Here is a 25,606-nt window from a genome sequence, read left to right on the forward strand (position 1 = left end):
TTCAGAATTGTTGATTCATAATTTGAAATAAATGTATGAGAATTTTTATCCTATCCTCCGCATCCAATGAACAAGAAAGGTGGTTTCCAGTGTCTAGAGAAATAAGATGGGTTCTTTTTCTTCTATGTGCCCACTCATAGTCAGTTTTGCTTGTTTCCTCTGAAGTCTGTTCTTTAATAGTTCTGACAAAGAGAGGACCAAAAACTGACAGTCGTATAAACTGGGAACATTTTTTTCTGTGCTACATTACCCTCAGAATACAAGTAAATGCAAAAACAGCAACAGAGACTATTCTATATGTTCTTTTGTTTTTTCCTGGCTTATATATCCTTTGCAAAATCTGATCCTTTCAAAAAAAACTTGAAATTGTACTTGTTGTTTTACACAGTTAAAAAAAAAAAACATTTCCACTAAAGAAGTTTTAAAAAATAATAAATACTCAGCATAAACACTTTATTCTTGTGTAATTCTCCTTTCTTTACCATGATAATTCTAACATTTTACATTTGATGTGTCTGACTTTTCCTGCACTGAATGGGACTCATTAAATCCACAGTCATGGGAAATGTGAGTTTACACTATGTGTTTTTTAATCAACAGTGGAAAAGTGGGAAGTATATCTTCTGGACTGGATTTATTCTTTTATCCATCTTAATACTTCTGCGTATGTGAATACGTATATATGGAGGGGTGGGTTATGTGTGTATTGTACTCGTAGTCTGGCCTGCACTTAAAGATTCAGGTGCAGAAGAAATTCCCAGAGGGGAAAAAAGATGTAATTCTATGTTTTTCCTTTGGTACCTTTCCTTGTCTTATATAGAGGATGGTAATGACAGGTCCAGCGTGGAAGCAGTAACTCCGTTACTTTTCTTGACTGACCGAATTCATTCTAGTTTCATTGCAGTTCGCTTTTATTTCTTTTCCTTCTGCTGACCTTTCCTTCCCTCTTACCTCCTTACCTATGTATTTATCTTGATATTCCCAAGAAAAATACAAACCATTGAAAGTCCATAATCGAGGAGGCTAATAATGATGATTTTTCTAAGTTCATTAGAGTGCTGGATATGAGAAGAGAATTGCCAGTGCTACTGAAAACAAATGAGCCCAGCAGGCTGCCTTGGGGAGAAATAGAAAAAAACCTTCCACATTGCTCCACCTTTGACATAGAGGGCCTGTTTCACAGGGAATCACATAATGGTTATAGTCATTTTAGTGTTCAAATTTACGGAGCAATACTGCAATCATGTTCAGAGGGAAAATGTGTGTAAGAGTGATGCTGCTGTTAACCTTCCTTGGCTTTCCAGTTGTTATAATCAATTTGAGCCCCGCTAATAATATCTCAGGTGCTAGGAAAAGAGGGGGAGTATTTTCTCTTTTTAAATTATTTTTCCCTGTCTGTGGTCAATAGATTGAAAAATGGAATACAAACTAGAATCTTGTTCAGATTCTGGAATGCCAGTGTCTTATAAAACCAGTATATTCTACTTTATTGCACAGAAAGTAATATAACTATATGGTTTGTTGCCATAAATATGTCATTACTAGGGTACTTAGTATCACTCTTGAATTTGGAGAATTAGATGCCCACTACTTGGGCCTTGTTTGGAAGCATGCTTTATGACAAAGTACACTTGGCTCAACAAGGCAAAGATACAACTTGGTCTTTAAAGCCAAGCAATCTTAAGCATAAAAATCTTGTCCAAGAGATTCTCTCTCTAAACTTGCATGATTTAATCCGTCTAAGCTTTAGTCTCCTCATAAGTAAAATGGAAACGATATCAATCATTGTGTTATGATAATGATTAAATAAAATAAAATAAACCATCTAGCAGAATACCTGACAAATGTTTCCTCTCTTCTTTCAGATTCCTAGGTATAAATCACACTCATCCAGTTTTAATATAAGCCCACAGGTAACCACCAACCACAGGAACAAGCTGCCCAAAAATACATTGAGAGAGGCTATTTCTGGCATATGCCTGTGCTTATTATTGTAAACTCCTGTGCGGTTTTTTGGTGAGCTAGACTGAACCAGGTGGAACCCCAAGGATTTTTCTGGTCAACAGTGGGAAGAAAAATAAGTTAAGGGTTTCCTTGGTCCTTTTTCTCTACTCTTACATCCTAACCTCAGGATTTTATCACTCAGTTGGTAGGAAGGGGCAAACCCAAGTAAAAGCATGCCAAAAACAAAAGGAAGAGCAAGAGTGCAATAATGCCCACAGCAAAGTTCATCTAAACTACTGAGCTCAAAGCAGGCAGAGTCAGGAGAGAGGGCCATCCAGAGACAAGTGCAAAGACAGCAGGCTTGCCCCTTGCTCTGGACCTGGTAAATGCCAGGCTCTTGATTTGGATGCATCCTCTGGAAGAGAAGAAAGGGGTCTTGAGCTCCACCTTGTGCTTAAACAGTTTATGGCCACACGGTTGACTATTCAACTGTTGATACTCTTATCTGAGTGTCCTACAGGCACCTCAGCCTTTCCATGCCCAAAAGAAAACTCACCCTCTTAGCCCCAAAGACAGGTCCTCTTCTGCTTCTCCCTGTCCTGATTAATGGGTCAATTTATCCATCCGGTTCCTCCAAGTCAGACCCTAGGAGTCATCCTTGCTCCCTCTCTCTCTAACTAACTCATATCCAGTTAGTCTCCAAGCCTCACTAATATTTTTTAAATTATTTTATTATGAAAAATGTCAAACACACAGAAGTAAAAATAATAATATAAAGATCTGCGTGTAGCTTATCCAGATCACACAGTTTTCAATTCGTACCTAATCTAGTTTAATCCTACCCACTTTCCTGTCTCTCCCCAGATCACTGAATTTTAACACCTAAATATTTCTGAAATATCGCCCACCCCTCTTTCTCCTTGACTCTGCTTTTGTGGGTTCTTCTTGTCTTACAGTGTTTTAGCAGATCTGTCTGGATCTTAGCTAATTTTCCTTATATTTCAAAAACTGTTTTGAAATTCAAATCCAATCAGATTTCTCCACTACATAAAATCTGATGATGGCCATCCTTTACCCACTGAATATAGTCCCAAATTCTTAGCAAATGTTTTCCCAGCAGCGATTGTCTTGCCCTACAACCTCTACTCTCATGCCTAGTATTCAACAATATTATTCTCCTCTAAATAATCCTCCTCCTGAGGGCTTCCAGGCATTTAGGTAAGCTCTTTCCTTTGTCTAAATGGATTATTGGGGCCCTTCTGTTTATCTAAATTCTTCCTATACTTCAATGCCCGGCTCCCGCATCTCCACGTCTTCTAACTCTTCCTGCAAGTAGCCTTCACCCTTTTACCCGGAAAACTTGCCGGGGAAATTATTCTCTTCTCTGAGTTACCACCGTCCTGCTGAATACCTCTTTTATTTATTACACACATTACATTTTAATAATTGGAATCTTTGTCCATCTTCTCCGGTAGCCATGGATCCTATTATGTTACAGGCTGTGTGCAGGCCTTTGTCCTTGCAATGCTGACTGAACTCAGCGTATTAGACATGAGCCAGTAACAATTTTTGCTGAAAGAATGCCAATTATTTCTGTTTATTAGCATTTTTTTAATAAATTTTAAAAATTTATCTCAAATTTAACTGTTACAATGAATTTTTCAAATGACATCCTAATCTATAATCCCACAAGAAGGATTAAATATGGAGTTACAGAGAATGGATAGCATAACTGGTAAATTGATTTGAACAATGGAAATAAGAGCGCAAAAGAAGGAGGTTTCTATTTTCCTCTAGCATACCCATCCAAAGAAACTTTCTCCTTGAAAATTAATTATAAAGCTGGACACTGGAATGTTTAAGGCTACTTAAATAATTCAAATTTATATATTACTTCACAAAGACTGTTTTTTGCCTGTCTCCACTATCTTGGGGGAAGAGATGAAGTTACTCTCAGATAAGTGGTATTTTACCGAACAAAATTTGAGTCAGACCATTAGGGAATTCGTCCATATTTTATATCCAGTCCAGAAGATTGGGAGATAGATAAGGAAATATTTTTATTTCCAAATTCTTGTTAAGAAACCTAAGAGGTCAAGTGCTCAAAACCACACAGTAGGGAGAGACACAAAAATCAGTGTCAATCTTTGTTTTTTCTGCCTATTAATATGTTACCCAAGTCTTTTAAAAATATGTTGGAGTCAAATAACATATTGGTATGTTAATTTATTTTTAGACACACAGTCAGGTGCTAAAAAGTGGTTCATTTTCTTGGACTGTGACCAGTGCCTCAGACCTACTGAGTCCTTTTCCTCTGTATTTTCGCATATCATTTTTGCAGCTATAAACCACAAGAGACACAATCTTCATCATTCTCTATATTACCAATAACTGATATGAAAGCAGAATTCCTTCTAAAGTTAATATAAACTTCTCCCAGTATGCCGTGAAGGGAGTCAAATTTTGAGATAAAAATGGAAACTTTTATTTTAATAAGAACTCAATTACATGCTCCTGTGTTAACTTACTTTAGAATGTGAACTCTGACAGCAGGGCACAGATCTTGACTTTTTGATTAATTTTTACTTATTTCCCAGTATAGCCATATTCGCATTGGGGAACTGGAAAACTCCATAAATATTTGAGTAACTGAATGATTGAATCAGACCCAACGTGTGTGAAATATTTTTCTTTAACTTGATTTAGATGCTTGTGTTCAATTTGTGAGCTACTCTCAGGTAATTTTAATAAACTAGACTGACTTCTTTTGAATGTATGCATGAACATATATGTTCGCTTTCTGAGCATGTAAGTACATATGGTCATCTAGAGTCACATATCTCTGTATACAGAATACATAGATTAATAATTAAATGCACACATGTTAATAAGATATTAACTCTTCAGCATTTTATATAAGGCCATTTGCAAATTGTTTTACTTTATTATCATATTTTCAGCAATTTTCCTCAACTACTCCAACCTCTACATGCTTTAGTTTAGGGGAGAAAAATGCATGGCCAAATGCTAAATCTGAAAAAAGTGTTTTAAGTATGCTTTTTAAATTTTTAAAATTTTAAATGCTTTAGGTGAGCTGTGTACTTCTCGGTATCATAAGGCTCAGCACCTTCTATCGTCTGGCAGCTGGTGGAATCAAACTTTCAGTTCCCTGCTTGGCCTATGCAAGCTTTTGAGAGCTCAGCTTTTGCTCTTACATGTCTCCAAGCTGCTGGCCTCAAGGGGTTGCTCAAAACTCTTCTCTTGCTGCCCTGTCCTTCTATTTACCCAAGAATAAATCAGGTCACAAGCTGGGGATTAGGACTTTCAAGACGGCAAGGGGTAGAACTCAAAAGTCAGAGAGGTGTCAATGGTAAGGTAAAAAGAGATCTGATACCATAACATGAAAAAACCTTAGGTGTGAGGCCTGGCCTAGCTTTGCTGGTGATGATGGAGAAAATGATCTTGCTTCTCACAGGCTGACTGATTTTCCTCTTGGACTGCTTTTTCCAAGCAGTTGAAATGGTAGTGTGTCCAAAGTCGAGATTTGGGTGTGTGCTCAGAGCTAAAGGCGCTCTAGGTGCTGCTTGCTTCTTCTGTTTAGGGACAGGACTGCTTCAGGCCTAGCAAAGGAGGCTAACCCAGGGTCCTGCCAGTCTCACCATGAGATAGATCTGAATTCAAGGGTATCCTCAGGGTAATGAAGATCTTACATTTGTGGAGCTTTGGACCTCATGATTAACAGTCAATGCCGGGTCTCAAATATTTGAAAGTCTGTTTCCAGAGAGCTATTGTAAAGTAAATTATATTTTTTGTACATCATAAAATGAAATAACACCATTTTCTTGATGTTTTGGATAGCTTTTAGTAACATGGAATAATTCCTGGGAAAAAATGTTAATATAATGGTACTTTATAAAGCCATATACAAAAGTGGATATTTTACCCAATCTGAATTATCTTTAAAATGGAAGTGCCTCAAAGGATGAGTGGTTGCTTTGTGTAATAGCATTACAAATGATTTTTATGTTCTCTCTTTTTTTCCAGCAATCTGTTAAAGAATTATAAAGAGCAGCATTAAATTATTGGAATTTTAAAAACTGAATTATGGGGAAACTAATTTTGATCTTTTTTTGTGTTTAATATGAATATACCCTGTTCATACTGATGCAATCCCTGAACATTTTGAGATTGTACATCATAGATTCTTTATAAATATCTTTGTTATTATGTATGTGTGAGGATGATTGACTTAAACTGGTTCCCAGACTTTGGGAGCTCACTTCTCCATAGAGAAGGGACAAGTCTCATTCATTTATGAAGGACCTTACACTACGTACTAAAGCCCAGAATTTTAAGGAGGGTGTAACAGGACCAGATTTATACTAACTTAAATAGTAATAATAATATTTTAAAAATAATAATAAGATTAGCATACCTGTATGGAAGCTCCAAGGCAGGGAACCAACCTACCCTCAGGTGGGAGGTGAAAAGACCTCAATGACATTATTTTCTTCTCTGTTCACAACCTCTTTTAACTGTTCCATAATATGTAAAATTCCATCCAAAGAGAATTATGTAAAAATGTAATGCAGGAAAACCTCATCTTTCAAGACTCAATGAAATCTTCTCTGACCTTTCCCCCCACTCAAGTAAATTGAATGAGTCCGTTATTCACCTTTGCAGGCTTCCTTCACCACTCTCACACTTCACTCTTCCGCTTTGCTTACATCTCCGTCCTCTCATCAAGATACCCGGGTTCCGGAAGTCAGCGGCAGTGCCATGGTTCTCCTTTCATCTCCCATCAGAGACACAAAACCAAAATATCAACACAAATTAAAAACAGATGTAAAATAAATGGTTGGCCAAGGAAAGAGTAAAAGCTATTAATGCAGTGAATGTACCTAATTCAAATGATATTTTTTGATTAAGAAAATTAAAATACCATTACGAGTATAATGTTATCTTCCCTTTTGTGTTCCCATCAATTATTTTATTTTGGTTTGGTATTAATCAAAATGATTTTCTTATATTTGGTAACTTTTTTGATGTTTGTCTATATATGTATCTGGTTTCATTATATAAGTATCATTATCCTTGTGAAAGAATAAGTCTGGCAGAGAACTCTTGCTGTTCGCAGTCTCTTCTTTCTTCTTCCTGGGCACACAGCCGGCCTCCAGCGTCTCTTGTAGTTAGGTGTGGCTGTTTGAATGAATTCTAGTGAAGACAATGTGGACCAAAGTGATGGGTGTCATTTATAGCCATGGCTCATAACTTTCCTACCCTCTATTCGACTCCCACTCCCCACCTGGATGAATACAGAGGGCTTGGAGGCCCTATGAGGTGGTGGAGCCATTAGAAGAAATAAGCCCGAGTACCTGAACCACTGTGGAAGAAGCCACACCATCGACCTGAACACTAATCCTAGTCTCTGACTGGAGCCGTAACAAATCTTTCATTGTGCTGAGCTGTTACGTATTTAGAAATATTTGTAGCAATTGGCCTGTTATAATTAATATAATAAGTCAAAGTGATAACACATATAAATAATAAGATCAAATTATGGGATAAAACTAATAGGTTGAATATCTTGGAAGAATGGGATTTGCAAACTTACCTGACCTGTCCATAGTAATTATGTGTGAAAAAAGAGAGGAATTCTCCTCAAGTTGTCTGTCATATGTTAGCTTCTTTAATTCTATCTGTAATGTTTGAAAATGGATAAGTGGAAATAAAATTTAAGTTAAAGATAGAATATAAAGTTTCTATTTACCTTCTGAAATCGCTACCTTAATATCTTTCCTTCTCCCACAATAGACCCATAATTCATTCAATACATTCTTATCTTACATTTTGACTTTTTAAAATGATCCTCGCAGAGACAGCAGGATGCAACAATTAAGAAAACAGCCTTTGGAACCAAACTAACTGGCTCTGAACCTGAATGACCATGTGACGCTGGCAAGTCACTTTTCTTCTCTATGCCTTATTTTCCTCCTCAGTTATAGAGGATAACAATGGTACCGACTTCCTACAGTTTGTGTAAGGATCAAGTGATTAATATTTGTAAAACATTTGGAAGGTCTCCAACTCTTAGTTATCACTGTATGTGTGCAATAGCCTGTGTATGAATTAAATGCTCTACAGTTCATTCTTTAAAAAGAAGTTAAACTTGGTTTGATTAAAAGGGAGAATCAAAATACAAGACATTTTTCAAACTTGACTTGTGTTTACAACCATTCCCCTATGATTTCTCTCTGTGCTCCCCAATCAGGCTTCCCTTTACCTTCAGAAATGGCTCAGCTACCCTTTGCTTTCATCTTTGCCCAACATTTTGTATTCCTTATGATGACTTTCCTTCTCTTTGTCTTAACTGATACTCACCTATCCCAGATTGGCCAGCTGGGTCTATTAGTTTCCTTGGGCTCCCCTAACAAACTAGCACAGAAGATGCTATTTCCAAATAAAGTCACATTCACAGAGATGGAATTAAGACTTGAACGTGTCTTTCTGGGAAACACAATTCAACCCACAACAGGATTTAATGTCACCTGAAAATATTCTCTTTCTCCTCTAGCCCATCCTAATCCTTTCTATTTCATTTATTTGACAGATAATATAAATCTGCTTTCTGATTTTTATAAAGGGTTTATGAATCTATATCTTTTCTTAGAAATTGTATTATAAGTGCATAACGGTAAGGACAATGGATCATGATATAATTCTCTTTTTTGGTATTTGTGTACTTTTCTATAGGACAATATAATGCATATAGTATTGAATAAATGCATTAATGGACCAATGAAGGGGTGCAGACCTAGTAATGCACAATTCTCCTAGCGAATAAGTAATAAAAATAAATGGTACATGATTAGAGCATGTCAATTTTAAAGCTCTGATTTTTCATTTTTAACTTATGATATGCATTTGACCAATTATGAAAAGTAATATAAATTCACAAATGAGTATAGATTGATTGACGTTATTATAATTAAAAATTACATATAGAATTTGAAAAATATGCCAATATAGATTCAATGGCTATATTGAGCACTTTTGAAGTAAGAGATTCTATTTGGCTTTGCAGCTACAAAGAAGACTTCACATTTTAAACAAGAATAAGACAAACGTGGAATGTGGGTTCTTCAGTACGAACTTGTCTTAGAAATAAACATTTTATTACCTTAAACAATTTAACAGTCAAAATCTCTGAATACTGATGGAAAATATTAGGAATTCATCTCAGCTATATAATAATAATGTTTTAAATTGCTCCGTCCGCAGATGACAATGAGTGTGGAAATTTGACGCAGTCCTGTGGTGAACATGCTAACTGCACTAACACGGAGGGAAGTTACTACTGTATGTGTGTGCCTGGGTTTAAATCCAGCAGTAACCAAGAGAGGTTTATCACTAATGATGGAACCATCTGCATAGGTAAGTTCAACTCTCTCGTTTAAAATTTGTACCTATCTCCTATTGCTCCAGAGATTCAATTATATTCCACCCAAATTCTGCCAGTCACTGATTGTACCCTACTTTAAATACTTTCAGAAGCTTCATTAATTCCTGTAGTTCTCCAGCTTTGTATAACCAGTTACTATGGAATATTTATCCAAGAATATAAGAAAAAGCGATTTTGGGGGAAAAAAAATCAAGCAGTTTACAAAAAGATCTTCATGAAATTATGAGATATATCATGGTAGCACAGAATAGGATAAATATTTACACTTAAAAATAATATGTTAACTCAAGAAAATATCATTTGTGTGAAAAGATATTGCTGCTTTTATAAATATGCACTCTGAGATGGGCTTTACGTTTACTTAGAAAATGTTCAGGAAGGCATTATTTCTGAAAGAATTGTCTTAGTGCTTTTACTATTGTCTGCTGAGAGTTAGTGACACTTCAGATCTGCATTAAGTTTTTCTTTTCTTTTTTTTTTTTTGAGGAAGATTAGCCCTGAACTAACATCCATTGCCAATATTCCTCTTTTTGCTGAGGAAGATTGGCCCTGAGCTAACATCTGTGACCATCTTCCACTATTTTTATATGTGGGATACCTGCCACAGCATGGCTTGATAAGCAGTGTGTAGGCCCACGCCCAAGATCCGAACCAGCGAACCTTGTGCAGCCTAAGTGGAGTACGAAAACTTAACCACTAGGCCACCAGGCTGACCCCTGCTTTAAGTTTTTCTGAACACTAGAGTTCTATTTAGAAAACCATTTTAGTTTCACCAAAATGTCCTTTGGAGGGATAATAATTTCAGTTCATTCCCTAGGTGAAATATAATTCTGAGTCTGAAGAGAGTAGAAGATGTTTTTAAATATCCTTCTATCGTAATTTGGTCCAAGGATTTACCAGATCATGCATTGGGTTTACCAGATCCTATAGAATTGGGATTACAGTCTGAGAAAAAAAGATCAGAGGCAAATTCTCCGCAGCCAAGGAGTTTAACTTTGAAAATAAATTATAAATCATCTTAATCATTTTTGGTTTCTAAAAAATTGTCCTATTTGTCAACTAGTATAATTAATCATGATTGACAATAATCTACAAAATCAATAGATGAACTGAGGCCCTGAGAGTTAAGTCACAGAGCCAGGGGTAGATACGGGATGGGAAGTCAGGACTCTATGCAACACGGACAGGAATATAGTGCTGCTTCTACTTTATGTAGATAAAGAGACAGATCCAAGGTAATCTAGAGCACATTAAAGCCTTGGATTACCTCCCAAGTGAGATGCTTATCAGTAAGCTAAGGAGAAGTCTGGCAATGTTATTATTAATACACGATAAGTTAGAAGATAATGCTTGAAGAAAACTGCTCAGTGAAATGTCAGTCTCAAAGAAATTATCCTGTCTCGTGTACCTGCGGTTCATAACATCTAGTCTGCTGTGTGAGCAGGGAAGATTTTATCCTCCTCATTTTCTAGCCAAAGGAAGTGCAAGGCTACTCCAGGTCCAAGGCTACATTTAGGGGAAAGGGAGGGTTAGAATCACAGTCTTGTGTCTAGAAAGCGATTGTCGTTTCCACAGGAGACTAAAGTGAGCGGGCCATTTAAATCTCGCACGTTGATCTGAATCATGCAAATACAGTGGATCAAGCTTTGCAAGAGCAGAAAAGATGTAGACTATGAGAAAATAATGCTATTTCTGTTGAACGATAATTTTATCTTTAGTGTTTGCAGCAAACCTTTGTATTGGAATATAGCATTACCGTATATTCAGGAACCGGGAATCTATGAAGTTCTGCCCAGAAAACTGACAGCATCTCACTATTGGTTCTTCTCAAGCCTATATTCTCATTGCTAGTCTTAGACTGTTACATAATGTGTCTATGTTATCTTTAGTAGTTAAGTTCTAATTATGTCATTCTGTAAGCTTTACTAGACATGCTCCAGTTAGTGAAGAAATCTAACTTGTAATGTCTTAATCACTGGAATTTAATACAACTTTAACTCTGCTCTCCATTCCCTCTTGTCTCTAGAAGATATCTGTCTTTTCATCTGATCATGTTTACTTTTCATACACCTCAATTCACAGAGGGCTATATTTTTCTGTCTGTGTTTCTTACAAGTAGAGAATTCCTGTATTAGGAAAAACTGAATCTCAGACACAGAGAAAACACACAGACGCAAAGATGATTGAATGCCAACATTTTACGTACTTGTAATTTAAGACTCTTTCTCCCAATACTCATTTATTATTGAGATACTGTGGAGTGGCCCTAAGTTTTTGCTAATTCCCTTTTTACCTGTTTTAGGTAATCAGTAAACACAGCGACTATATTAAGACTCAATACCCAATATAGAATCCTTCAGTTTCTACCTATTTTGTTTGATGGATTATTCAGTGAAAAAACTCCTTCTCTGAAAAATTGTTACTTCTCACCAATTTGTTGTCGTTAAGGATTAAGCCTTTTTGAGAAGCAGAGCAGCTCTTTCTCTGTTTTTTTTCCCAGTGTGTAGTAATTTTCGTTGCGCACTATGATAATCCTCAGGGAATTTGAACAGAAAACCATAATTCTATTCCCTTTTCACATTACTATATCCCCTTGTAGTGTATTGCTTCTGATTTGAACGTTTAGCTGATCCTTAAATTTGACATGTCTGGTAATTATAGTCATTAAGCACCTCTATAAGTAAATAATGAAAAACTCCAATTCAGGGCCAGAAATGACCCAAGCAAAATTCTTTGCCTTTAGTCTATATTCAAATACAATTTTCCACAGATAAGGGAATTTTGTTGCAGAAAGCTTTGAGTGAGGTTTGGCATTGTGCACATTTTTCTTCCCTTTGGCATCACAGTAACCAGAACTTCAGATTCCCAGTTCCCAAGAGACTTAGTTCCAGACTCGAATTTCACAGATGGGGAAACTGAGGCATCTAATAATAAAGTGATTCTCCCACGGCTAGATGAGTAGAACCCAAGAATTCCACGTTCACCGAGTGCTGAAGAGCAGTGTTTACTGCTTGTAATTTTTTACGTTCTCTTGCCTTAGGCGCTCTGGTAACTTTAGATATTTTCATGGCTTTGAATAATATTAGCATTTAATTTCGTCTTTGCAAATTACTCCCAGTAATTGGACATTTTATCTTTTCTTTGCAGTCTGTGAGTTAAACAACATTAGAAAATTCAGCTATTGATGAAAATTTAAGAATCAAAACAATCATATGGTCATGTTTTGAAAGATGATTATGATAAAATACCGCTGGGTTGGCTCGTTGTAGACATGAAAAACAAGCATGACCTTATTAATGAAAATGTAGCAAATGAGTTTTTTGATGTGCAAAACAAGCAAATGATTGTTATGGTGTGCGTACATTTAGTGAAATCAAGTTATTAGTATTAAGTCGAGTATTAGGTTGTTTATAGAAAAAGTGGATCAGTTATTAAATATGGTTTGTCAATTCCAGCTTGACCGCAGTAATTACATAGTAGCAATTTAGCTTTTATTAAGATAAGGGAGAGGGTTCTCTGGCTCTTTTACAGCTCTGGGGAATACCGAGACATGGCAGTCTAGTGAGACACTCGTTATCAATCTGTTTTCTCCAAACCTACGTATTCACAGGGCTCCTGCTATTAACACACAATACAAATAGAATCACTGGACCTGATCTCCAATGACAATATCAGGCACCTACTATATCTTAGGCACCACTCCAAACAGCTTCACATGCATTTGGTCATTTGTTATGAAAAATAATTCTTTTGAGTTAAAAAATATTTTTTACAATATTACCCAAGATCACCAAGCTAATGAGTATTAGAGTCAGGATTTGAATTAAGGTCTTCCACAGGGCCTTTACCTGTAGCGGGGAGGATGCATTGTGGTTTTATTACATCTGTCACAATCCTGCAAGAGATTATAAGAGAAGTTAGCATGGATCTTGCTGCAAAATGGCAGTCACATTCATTTTGGCTAGGCCGGTTTCATCTCCTTTGGGTGTGGCATACTCTTTCAATATTTTATGATTCTCTGCATATTATAGGGAGCAGAGGGGCACAGAGTGATAGGCTGAGGCTAGTGGAAGCTCTTTCACTGCCCCGGCCTGCAGCTGGCTGTGGTAGTCAGGCACTCCACTACTAAGTTAAAATCAATAAACTACTGCTGAGGCCCAGAATAAGAATGCTATCCGATTCAACAAACCTCGCTTCCACAATTTTAGTAGTAAGTTATGGAAATGAAAGTATAAACCAGGAAGGTATAAGCAATTTGGAAAACATTAGTGTGATGGGATGTTTAAGGTTTGAAAAGCATTACTTTGGTCAGATGTTTCTTTTATAACGTTTGGAGTCAGAATATAAAGATTCGTAGAATCCTAATTTTGAATGCTAGTCTCCTAGGACACTACCTCCTTATTATCCTCACAGATTAACATTTTGTCACTTAGTGAATTCAGAATCAAATACTCTACTTGGTCCGAGGCTGACGTGATGGATACCACGCAGCTGAGCGAGTGGTGGTGGGAGGGCTTGACGTAGAGCAGAGACCCCAGCACAAGCACTGCAGGGTGCGGAGGACACAGGGGAAAGCTGAGCACAGTCAATCTCGAGCACCAAGATATGTATACCTGTGTCCAAACTGTAAACGGGAAGATGGAAATTGAGTTTGTAGAACCAAGATTTATGTGTTGCTCAGACTTTGAGTTTGGGATGAAGTTCCCCAGAAAAGTTACACTTTTAAATAATTTGGAAATTGAGAGAAATCAATACCTTATTTCCTGTTAGCCACAGAAGGCAGCTAAAAGTACAAAATGTGGGTATTCAAAAACATAGCTTTCTTATCCATGAAATGAGTCGTTCTGTTTATGCTCCTTCATAGGTCTGTTCACACCCTCATTGGGGTGTTTTCCCCGTTTGGGTATGGCACATGCTGCTTTTTCAGCATTGCTCCAAAAGACTAGTCTTTTGCTTTTCATATTTTTTCTAACGTCATGGATTTCGTGAAAAATAATAACTCTCGTCTGCGCTCCCACCTGGATCCTTTTCTTCAGCCCAACCTGGAATGCTTTCTCTGATGGTTCTCCGTATCCTACAAGTCAGTCTGCCATTACTCATCCTCTGGTTTATTTTCTGCTTGTGTGCGTGTGTGTGTGCGTGTGTGAGCGGCAGTTTCTGAACATGGATATATGGAAGTGAGAGGAAGAGGGTGAGGGTAGTGGGGCGGCATTCCTGGGTCTTTAAAAGTAGTGTACTTGGATTTCTGTGGCGAACAGATGGTGAATATAGAGACTTGGCAGGAGAGCAAGGGGTTTTCTACCTTTTTTCTGGCCTGGGCTATTAATTGTCTTCTTGAATCTAGTACCATCACCTTTCTAGCTAATGGAAATTTCTTCAAGAATTTGGCAAGAGGTTTATTGTCAGTTCCAGTTTTTCGTGGTGTGAGTTTTAATGTTTTTCTGTGTCTTTATTGCATCTTTAAAGTGAGAAATTAGGATCAGCTGCATTTAAGATAACTAGCTAGATGACATTTTAAATTGGACTTTGATTACTCCCCCGTTTTTTATGGCAAACAGTATTGTGCCACTTAGAGTAGCTCTAAGATGTCAGAGCTAGGTGGGGAACACAAAAATCTTTGCATTAATTTAGGGTAATGATCTGGACTCTTCAGTTACTTGGAATCGTTCCCTATTGGAATTCTGCCTACTGGCAGAGTATTTATACTATATTTATAACTTTAAGACATGTTTCACTGTAGTATGTAAAATTTTAAATTAAGAATATAAATTATACAAGCTTATAATGTAGCATTTTTACTGTGGCTTTGATATATGACTACTGAAAATCTAAGACTTAATGCTGTACAATTTGTTACCTTATCTATGATGGCCGTATATTGAGAATCACAGTAAAATATAACCTGAACAAAAGTAATAAGTTGTGGTAAAATTTTAAGGGAATTGAATCACACCTTCTGCTACATCGTAATTTTTAGGTTAACTTACATGCAAAAATGAAAGAAAATGGGCCACTCTGTTTTGTCCTCCAGACTACTCTAAACTGAGTTGTTACAATCAATTTAGTGTAATACTAGAAGGCAAAAAATTTTAAATGTATTTTAAAAATTGAGTCTTGATTAAATTAGGACTAAATGTTACATTGTCAATGATGGAAATTACTTTAATGACCTTGTTGATGAATCATGCTATTCAGAAAACAGTTTAAGAGTTTGGTCCTTAAATGAGATTTAACACTGTCAAATTGGGTCAATTAAATCAGAGTTAAAAAAATACAAAAATACGTGCAGCTAAGTTTGCTTTGTCATTCTCCAAATGATGGGGTTTTCTCTGCTTTCTTGTAAAATTTGGTATGAAATCACTCACCATATGTAATACTATCATCAACAAGGTAGTAACTCTATGAGCACTAACTAAAAAATTTAATTTTTCAAATATTTCCAGATATAGATGAGTGCAGCGAATCCGCTGCCTGTGGTGATCACGCAGTGTGTGAAAACGTGGATGGTGGGTATAACTGCTCCTGCAAGGAAGGTTATCAGACATCCACAGGAAAATCACAGTTCACACCTAACGACGGCACTTACTGTCAAGGTAAATCATGTTGTTGAAGTTTATATTTTATCAAAGAACTACGTAAATATGTATTGCACAGTTGTGAAGTATCAAAGAGCTACTCTTTCTAAGAAATGTGCCAGGGGCCGGCCCAGTGGCCGAGTGGTTACGTTCACAGCCCAGGGTTTCACCAGGTGAGATCCTGGGCGTGGACCTAGCATCACTCATCAAGCTGTGCTGAGGTGGCATCTCACATAGTGGAATTAGAAGGACCTACAACTAGAATATACAACTTCGTATTAGGGGGCTTTGGGGAGAAGAAGAAAAAAAAGAAAAGATTGGCAACAGATGTTAGCTCAGGGTCAATCTTAAAAAAAAAAAAAAAGAAATGTGCCAATATTCCCTTATCATCTATAAAATGAAACAAGAATAAAAAAGATATTATTTTATTTAGTAGAAGGTGTAGACCACATGTTTTATGCAGTTAACATACTCTATTCCTTAGTGTAACTACAGTCTTCCATTTTCCATGAAACATTGTGTATTTTAATGAATAAAAGTAAAAATTTTTATTATGAATAAAATTGTAAAACAAACAATAATGAAAAATTTTAAAAATAAGTGAATTTTAATGAATAAAATGAAAAATAAAACATGTTAAAAATGTGTTTTTAATGTTTAAATAAGTGAGCAAAATCAGTGGAATCAATATGATCATCTTAGGAAAAAATATTTTTTAAAACTTACCATATAATTTTTCTTTTTCTACAGAAGTGAATGCAGAGTGCCATTTAGACAATGTCTGTATTGCTGCAAATATTAATAAAACTTTAACAAAAGTAAGTAGACTAGTCGAATTATAAGTTTATTTTATTTTGACATTTTGATTTCAGTTAAAATCCTTCCAATGTCACATTTTAAAGAGTAACAAGCAGTTGATCTTTACGTAGAGTTGAAACTACTAACGTATAGAGATCTAAGTATTTTGTTTGAGCTGCAGATATGATTAATTTGAAAATCGCCAAAGTATTGAAGAAGACTGTTACATATTTAACTTATGTTACTTTTTCACTATTCAGTTCACTGGAAAAGTCTTTTCAAAGTGTAGAGAAATTTGATGAATAAAATAGTAAAAACACACTTTGACCCCAGACCCATTCCTACATTCTAAGGAGACATAGTTGAATGCAACTAGATTTTGTACTTCAAAGTAAAAATTTCAAAGAGCAGATAAAGTAGGACATTCGTAAAATTATTGTCATTTGATTGAAAGTATGAATCTCAACATGAGTAATTATCAGCTAAAGCAAATTTCTAGTTTATCACCTTGTAAGGAATTTTCTCTAGTTGATTGAAATATACCTCAAATTGTTATAACTGTTAAAAGCTAGCTTAACTTAAAAAATTGTCAATTCAAACATGCTATTTCTTTTCAGAAGAAATTTCTGTTCACTTTAGGTTATTTGCTGACCTTTTGTAAATACTTTCAGATTTCAGTACTGCATGGTATGCTTTAGGTTTAGTCTGATAACTTATTAATGTGTAGGACAAGAAAACCAAACTCAGAATAGATTTAACATGCAACTTTATTCTTGAAAAGATCCAATAGTACTCTAAATTGGTTTTCTTTTTCTGGACTCATTTTTGTTCAGATTAGACCCATAAAAGAACCTGTGGCTTTGCTACAAGAAGTCTATAGAAATTCTGTGAAAGATCTGTCACCAACGGATATAATTACATATATAGAAGTATTAGCTGAATCATCCCCATTGCTGGGTTACGTGAATAGCACCAACTCAGCCATGGACGCCCTTTCTAATTCAACTCTTACTGTAAGTATGTTGAGCTTTAACTCTTAATATAATTGAGCTTGAAAATTCTTCTTATATCTGTGATTAATGTAAGATTCCAACATTTTTAAAATACATACTTTTTTTCAACAGGAATTTGTAAAAACTGTGAATAATTTTGTTCAAAAAGATACATTTATAGTTTGGAACAAGTTGTCTGTGAATCGTAGAAGAACTCATCTTACGAAACTGATGCATGCTGCGGAACAAGCTACCTTAAGGATATCTCAGAACTTCCAGAAGACCACTCAGTTTGATGCTAATTCAAGTGATGTAGGTAAGAAGCTAAGGTCAATTTCTAAGCAGTAGAGTTTTCCAAACAAGCCATTCTCAAAAGGGAAGGAAAGTATTTTAAATACTGTTAAATTGGCAGTTGTTTTATCAATATAGAAATGAATAGTGATGCATATTATAAAAGTGATATGAATGAAGTACAAGTAAAAAAGATGGATACATAAGCACTGCTCCCTCCCTACCATCTCCGCCTTTTCCTAGTTCTGAACTGTTCAGCATTTAAATGCTCAGAATACATTACTGCCTTGTCATTTTGAGTTAGTCATCTCATGACTTATTACCTTGACCAGTGATAGTTACAGACAGATTTTCTGAATGTGGTATATTTAAGTTTCTCATTAGGAATCCTTTGACTTTTGATAATATGAAGCAATCAAAATAGTAAATTAGAATGTTTCCTGCTTCATGCACTCTCATACTTACAACATTAGGATCTTGGATCAAATTGAGGATGCCTGTAAAGTTGTTCCGAGGAAACAAGGTACATTTTCTGAAATAATAATTGCTTACATCTATATTATATTTTCTGGGTGACATCCTGCTATGCAATAGTAGATATACAGAAATCATTATCTCATCAGGATTCACCACTTACTCAAATTAAAGTAGCAAGCATTGTGACTAATATATAAGAGCCTACATTTCTATGATGTTTCTGCAGGAAAAAAAAATGGAAATACACCAGATAAGGAAATTACCACTCAAGAATTTAATTCAATCATTCTCTGCTTCGTAAATTATATTGTAGATATCATCCTCTAAGACATTGTAGTTGCTTGTCTTTGCTTTAGTAATTATGATTTATAGCTCCCTTGTGTCCATACATATTTTGTCTTTAATTCAATAAAGATAAAATTAAACCATAAGTGCCATAGTGAAATCAAAAAATTAAACTTGAATCAGATTTTAAGATAAAAATTATAACATTGAAACATGTTCACAATATGTTTGTTCTACCCACCGTAAATAAGAAGTTGAAATACAATGATGATGGACAAAATTGTCTCTAATTAGATAAATACATTGATTAATTTCAGAGAATTCATGATTTTTATGGTTTTGTTTCAGCTCTCAAAGCTTTCTTTTTTGATTCGTATCACATGAAACATATTCATCCCCATATGAATGTCGACGGAGATTATATAAAGATATTTCCAAAGAGAAAATCTGCATATGATTCAGATGGTAGGACATTGATTACCTTATTACAGTGTATCAGTGATTTGCAATAAATACTTATCATGCATTTGATTGTATCATATGTGCATACAACATGTGGTTTCCTATAGAAAAATAGTCTATGTTTATATCCAGAATTTGCGTGTTTGTACTTGAGCTTTTTATTGTGATATAAATAACCTGAGGGGAATTTTAGGATCTGACAAGTCTAGATCCTTCTTGTCTTACCTCCAACCTCTGTAACTGTCGGATATTGTTAAGATTCTAACGAAAATATACAGGAGAATTGTGATTTTATGACTCTTTTTGCGGCAGTCAATAGATGCTATAATTTCCACAGAGTTCTTTTAGTAGTTCTTTAATAATCCTTCATATTCCTCATCGTGAGACTGAATTTGTCATTGCGTGAGGACAACAAATAGAGATAATGGTAAAAAGACAGAAAGTTGCTGCGTAGGCTTGGACTTCTCTTCCACTTCTCATTTCTGAGTCTTTTTACAGTAAACTGTCCAACTAAACTAAAGGCAGGATTAAGAAATGGAACCAGAGAATGTTAGGACTAGCAATTAATTTAATGACTATCTACCCTAATTTCTTCATTTTGTGTATAATGGAACTAAGGCACAAAGAAGTTAACAGATTTGTCTCCATGGACGTCAACAGATAGCACAGAACCTGCACTAGAATGGAGGCAGTTAGCAAAGAAACCCAGCCTTGACCTGACCAGCCTTTTCCTTGTCACCTAACCACAGGCAAGCTAGCAGCTGCTATTTTAATTTAACTGTTTTTCTGCTCTCTTAGTGCAGTGACTTAGAAAAAAAATCTCTGCTGGTAGTAGATTTGTTGTTGTTGTTCCCCTATAGGTCAAAATATATTACCTCAGGAAAATATGAATTATAATATTTTCTCAAAGAATGCATGGGGGTCATAAATACAAATGAAAAATATATGCAATAACACACATATGTTCCCTTTAAGGATACCATTTCATAAAATGATATATTGTCTTTATTGCTAAAAAACATGCTGCACATTCATTCTTAGAAAACATCTTTTTAAAAAAACTTTTATAGTAATGTGGGATTCTTTTCTAATCCATTGATATCATCCTCTCCATTCTTTGTCATTTTTTATTCAAAAGCACGAAACAGATGGCCATAAAACAAAGCAAAAATAACTAAGCCGTACTGCCACTGAACCCCTGGCTCATCCTCTATTACATCATATTCTGATTACCCAAGTACACATATAATATTTAGCAAAGAATGTGTTCAACTGTTGTATTTTCAAAGACAATTTGAGTAGTGTTTAGAAGTTGAGAATAAAGACATTGAAAGTACTTATAGTGACAGATGTGGAAATTGTCATGGAATTAATATTTCAAAGAGATCCTGTCTGAGTGTGTGGTAGTTTTGTTAATTTAATGATCACGATACAAACTCTGGCATTTGAAAGAGACAGTAATATCAGCTCTTGAGAAAGCAGAGGGAGAAAATTTGTCTTCCTCAAGGTTGCATCTTAAAAATAAGGGCAAGTCTAAACAACCGATGAGACTTGCTCAATGATGTCTACATGCTATTGTTCATTTATTGACAAAACCCGTTAATAAAAACATGCATTAGTTAAAAGCTGCATAGTGTCATTGGTAGGTAAATAAGAGAGGCACAGGTGGACTTTTAATTTTTTTTAGTAGACTGAATCTTAGTCCCTGTCATTAGAGAATGAACTCCTAGTTTACTGAAAGAAGGTGCAGATCTGATAAGAGAGAGAAAAACTAGATCAGGCCTAGAATTAGTGAGAAATCATGGGAATTAAGAGGTACAGAGTCCAGCCTGGTGGCGTAGCAGTTAAGCTTGCACACTCCACTTTGGTGCCCCAGAGTTCACCGGTTCAGATCTCAGGCGCGTACCTATGCATTGCTTATGAAGCCATTCTGTGGCAGGCATCCCATATATAAAGTAGAGGAAGATGGGCTTGGATGTTCGCTCAGGGCCAATCTTCCTCAGCAAAAAGAGAAGGATTGGTGGTGGATGTTAGCTCAGGGCTAGTCTTCCTGGAAAATAAAAAAGGAGGTATGAAATGGTGAGAATGAACAAATACTGAAACAATATTCAGAAAGGAGGTTAAAAAGAGATTTTGGAGCGTTCTTTGTGGCATGAATCTCCTTTTACCCAAAGTCAAAAATTGCCGTTAAATAAAGATTTTTCTTTAGAAAGGATAAGAGTGATTAATAGAGTTTTAAAATCCATCTTATTTTTTTGGTACTTCCTTTGATTTTGGACTATCTCACACTGCAACCTCTGAGAAATCTCTGTTGCAGAAGCTGGTTCATCAACTGGGTGAGGTCAAGTTGACCGAAAAGTTTTCTGGGTCCTGTTTCAGGTCGTGGTCTGTCCATAGCAAAGACTGGGCTAGTTGTCATCTCTTAGGGTCATCATCATTTCACTAGCCCAACCATGTTATACTGACATTGTTTCTTTCTTTGATATAAATTTTCTAAACTGGCAGTCCAGGAAAATATTCTATGTAATGTATTTGAATTTTAGCAAGGCTCTTAGCAGTGACTCTTGTGGTGCCTTTTTAGATTAAAATAGAAAACATGAATAGCAATACACTTTGGCAACTTCTAGCTCACATAACCATATCCAAAGAATATTATTTATTGGTGTGATATTGTGATGTGGAGGGTTCCAGCCTTGTATCATAGTCCCATGTTTTTGATAGTATTATCAATATTTGTCTTTACAGTTTTGATTATTTTATGCTTGTCAAATTATTTCCTTGTGTCACAGACTTGAGGGAACAAATGAATATGATAGAGTTCTTCCTAAGTTGCCCAAGGATCGAAAGCAAACATATCATGTTTCTAATTAATAAGTATAACAGTAATCGTATGACTATAGCATTTTAAATTTTGCAGAAGATTCTCTCATGTATTATTCCATTTGGTCTCCACCTTATCCTAGTAAATAGCTAGGCTGAGTATCACTGCCATCATTTTCTGAGGGAGAAAGCTGAAGTTCAAAGCTGTTACCTGCTTTACCCATGGCCACATGAATGGGAGCAATGACTGAAACCAGAACTTCTAATTCCAAGAGTAAATTTGGAATCTAAAGCTATAAATTTAGTGTTCATAATTCTGTGCAACAAATAGAGAAGGAATATGACCTAAATGGAAACAGGAATTTTAAAAGGTAATAGATCTAGATGTTGAGTTGTTCATACACTTAGTATCAGTGATGATAAGCTGCTACGAAAACCAAGGTAATTCGAGACCCGTGAATATAGGTGTAGTGTCCAGGCTGAGGGAAAGATAGTCACCTGATAGGCTATAGTGATCAGGTTACGTTTCTAGTGTTGGGTCGTGTGCAGATGTACTGCATTTGAGGAGTGTCGGGGAGCGTGGACAAATGGCTGCCACAAAAGGCAATACATTTCCTACCCTGGGACTGCACAACTATGTGTCATCAATATTAAATAGGAAACATTTCAGGGGACATGAGGTTGAACTCAGTGGCATCTCACAACTCGTTCAATTCTAAACTTTCTTAATACTGTAAGTCAGTGATAATTTTCTCCCAATATCTTTCTAATTCATATATTTGCACAATGAAGTAATAACTCAAATTTTATCTTGCCAGAGAATACATTTCACACTTTGGTTCTTAATCATTATTTGGATGTAAATTTATCTAAAGCCGTTTTTCTCTTAAATATAGTTTGTACAAAGGGGATGCTACAGTCCATGATCAGTTTCAGAGTCATAGAGGTCAGAGAACGTGTCTTAATATGATGTGATGATGTAGGCGTGTACTTATTATGACTCACATTTCAGTATCTGGGTATTTGTATGATTCCCCTAGAGTAAAAATTTTGTGTGTTCAATTTTCATGTTTATTTTAAGAGCTTAAATACATTTTTGTTTTGTAAGAATTTCACTAAATACACCTATTTGATTGATAGGCAATGCTGCAGTTGCATTTTTATATTATAAGAGTGTTGGTCCTTTGTTTTCATCATCTGACAACCTCTTATTGGAATCTCAAAGTCATGATAATTCTGAAGAGGAAGAAAGAGTCATCTCTTCAGTAATTTCGGTCTCAATTAGCTCGAACCCACCCACATTGTATGAACTGGAAAAAATAACATTTACGTTAAGTCACATAAAGGTAAGTTGTTTTTCTGGTGATTATTGGTTATGATTGTGAAACATTCACAGAAGTGGACATTTTTTGCTGTGTCACTTTAATTAGCTGTGAGTTCTTGAGTTTAAAAATACAGGTTTGGGCCAGCCCCAGTGGCCTAATGGTTCAGTTTGGCATGCTCTGTTTTGGAGGCATGGGTTTGGGTCCTGGGCACAAACCTGCCTCACTCATCTGTCAGAGGCCATGCTGTGGTGGTGGCTCACATAAAAAATAGAGGAAGATTGGCAACAGATGTTAGCTCAGGGCAAATCTTCCTCAGCAAAAAAAAAAAAAAAGATTCAAAATTAAAATAAAATAATAAAATGGTTTCAACTAATTTATCTTTAAAATATTTTTGTACATTTAGTGCTCTTTAACCTTTCTAATAAACACCAAAGAATTTCACATATTTGATTCTCTGAAATTAAGCTACATGTCAGTTTTATTTTTAAGTACTTATTCTTTTTAGAAGTCTCCATACTTTCAAGGAAGGAGTTATAAAAACATGTCAGAGCCAAAGAGATAAATGTTACTCGTGTAATGAGGGAAGTGTTTGGTTAATAATTGTCATTTAAAATAATGTTTGCAGGGATTTGGCTGGTGACTAAAATAAAATCACAGAGAAGTTTACAATATTTTATAGAGAAATTAGCTGAGACCATTTTGCTCTTTTATTGTTATTCTAAATCTTTTTTTAAACTCATATGTTATTGACAGTATACAATAAAAAAACATGATTAAAAATAACCAAGAACTAAGTGTTTTTGTATTCCTAAAAGTGAATGGGGAAACTCAAAATCATGGCTTGTTTGCTGCCATTTTGCAGTTGATGGTTTCTTGAGCTTTCAACTGAATTTCACTCCTAATATGTGATTAAAGTACGCTCCATTCGGAGAACACTTGAAGCTGAACGATTGTGTTTGCATGTTTATGGGGGAGAGAGGGAGCAAAAAGACCATATGCGCTTACACACAATACAGACAAGTCACTGTAAAGAAATATATCCAATGTAGAGAGAAAACAAATGTATAGGAAATGCAAGAATATAGTAGCTCAAACTTCAACATTGGTAGGCATTATGTTGAGGGAAAAAGAAGGTGTGAAATGTTTTAAGAATGGAAACTAAACTTAGACGTTTTCAGATGCTGAATGCAAATGACCTTTTGACACTACAGTCCAAACATTGTTCTTTTATGTGGTCTGATGGGTTTTCTACAGTTTTTATTAAAGGAATGTTTTGGCAGCAGAAGAGAGGCCAAGGACAGCCCACTTGACTCATCTCTGTTTGACATGACAACAAAACAAAATACACATCTAAACAAAAATTCTTCACCATAATTAATGGGAAAACTTGATGGTCCTTAATCTTCCTCTCTCCTCAAATCTTTTTCCCATTCACAGTAATGAGTACCATCAAATTTCATCCTGTTGTGCTGACAACACACCTACCTAACCTCTGGTTCCCCTCTCTCTGAGAATAAAATTTAGATCAGATCCCGTTTTGTTTTCTCTGAAAAAATAGAAGCTATTGCCTATAGAACACCTTCAGTTTTCTGATTCCCTGATAATTTATTTGCTTGCAACTTCACCAGTTAATATATATTTCTCTATTACCTCAGAGGAATATTAGTAGTAGTCTTCATAACAATACTGATAATGATAATGATAATAATGATAGCACCCAGTACTTATATAGTGTTTATCGTGGACCGGGCTATGTTATAAGTTATTTACTTAAAAAAAAAAAAAAACTCCTGTAATCCTCACAAGGGCCCTATGAGTCATGTACCATTATCTCCATTTTACAGATAAGGGAACTGAGACTCAGAGATTAAATAACTTGCCCACGATCACCCAGCAACCGACTGGTAGAACAAAGTCTCATTCCCACGGAGTCTTCCTCCAGAAGCCATGCTTCCGGCAGCTGTGATACTCTCCCGCCCAATCCTGTCCTCTGAACTCCTCCTCCAACTACCAACCAGGAAATTACGTTTCATCCCTATTCTCATCTTTCCTGCATCTCTCCACGATGGCGCCAGTGTCTCACGTAATAAATAGGCTCAAGTTTCTGACTTCTTACATACAGGGTAAACATTCTTTATTGGCCCTGTATCTCCTTCACCCAAAACTCAGTAAATC

General features: G+C 35.7%; 1 protein-coding gene across 3 annotated transcripts in view; it reads left to right on the forward strand.

Annotated features, from left to right (window-relative positions):
- Nucleotides 1-25,606, forward strand: part of ADGRL4 (adhesion G protein-coupled receptor L4) — a 106,953-nt gene that overhangs the window by 48,525 nt on the left and 32,822 nt on the right. For all 3 annotated transcript variants that reach the window (XM_005610471.4, XM_070267470.1, XM_070267471.1), the window contains exons 3-9: nucleotides 9,226-9,378; nucleotides 15,850-15,999; nucleotides 16,732-16,799; nucleotides 17,613-17,792; nucleotides 17,904-18,087; nucleotides 19,173-19,289; nucleotides 23,247-23,452. In XM_005610471.4, coding sequence (XP_005610528.1) covers nucleotides 9,226-9,378; nucleotides 15,850-15,999; nucleotides 16,732-16,799; nucleotides 17,613-17,792; nucleotides 17,904-18,087; nucleotides 19,173-19,289; nucleotides 23,247-23,452 — 1,058 coding nt within the window. The remainder of the gene's footprint in view (nucleotides 1-9,225; nucleotides 9,379-15,849; nucleotides 16,000-16,731; nucleotides 16,800-17,612; nucleotides 17,793-17,903; nucleotides 18,088-19,172; nucleotides 19,290-23,246; nucleotides 23,453-25,606) is intronic.

Source organism: Equus caballus, chromosome 5 (assembly GCF_041296265.1).
Source record: "Equus caballus isolate H_3958 breed thoroughbred chromosome 5, TB-T2T, whole genome shotgun sequence".
Classification (NCBI taxonomy): Eukaryota; Metazoa; Chordata; class Mammalia; order Perissodactyla; family Equidae; genus Equus; species Equus caballus.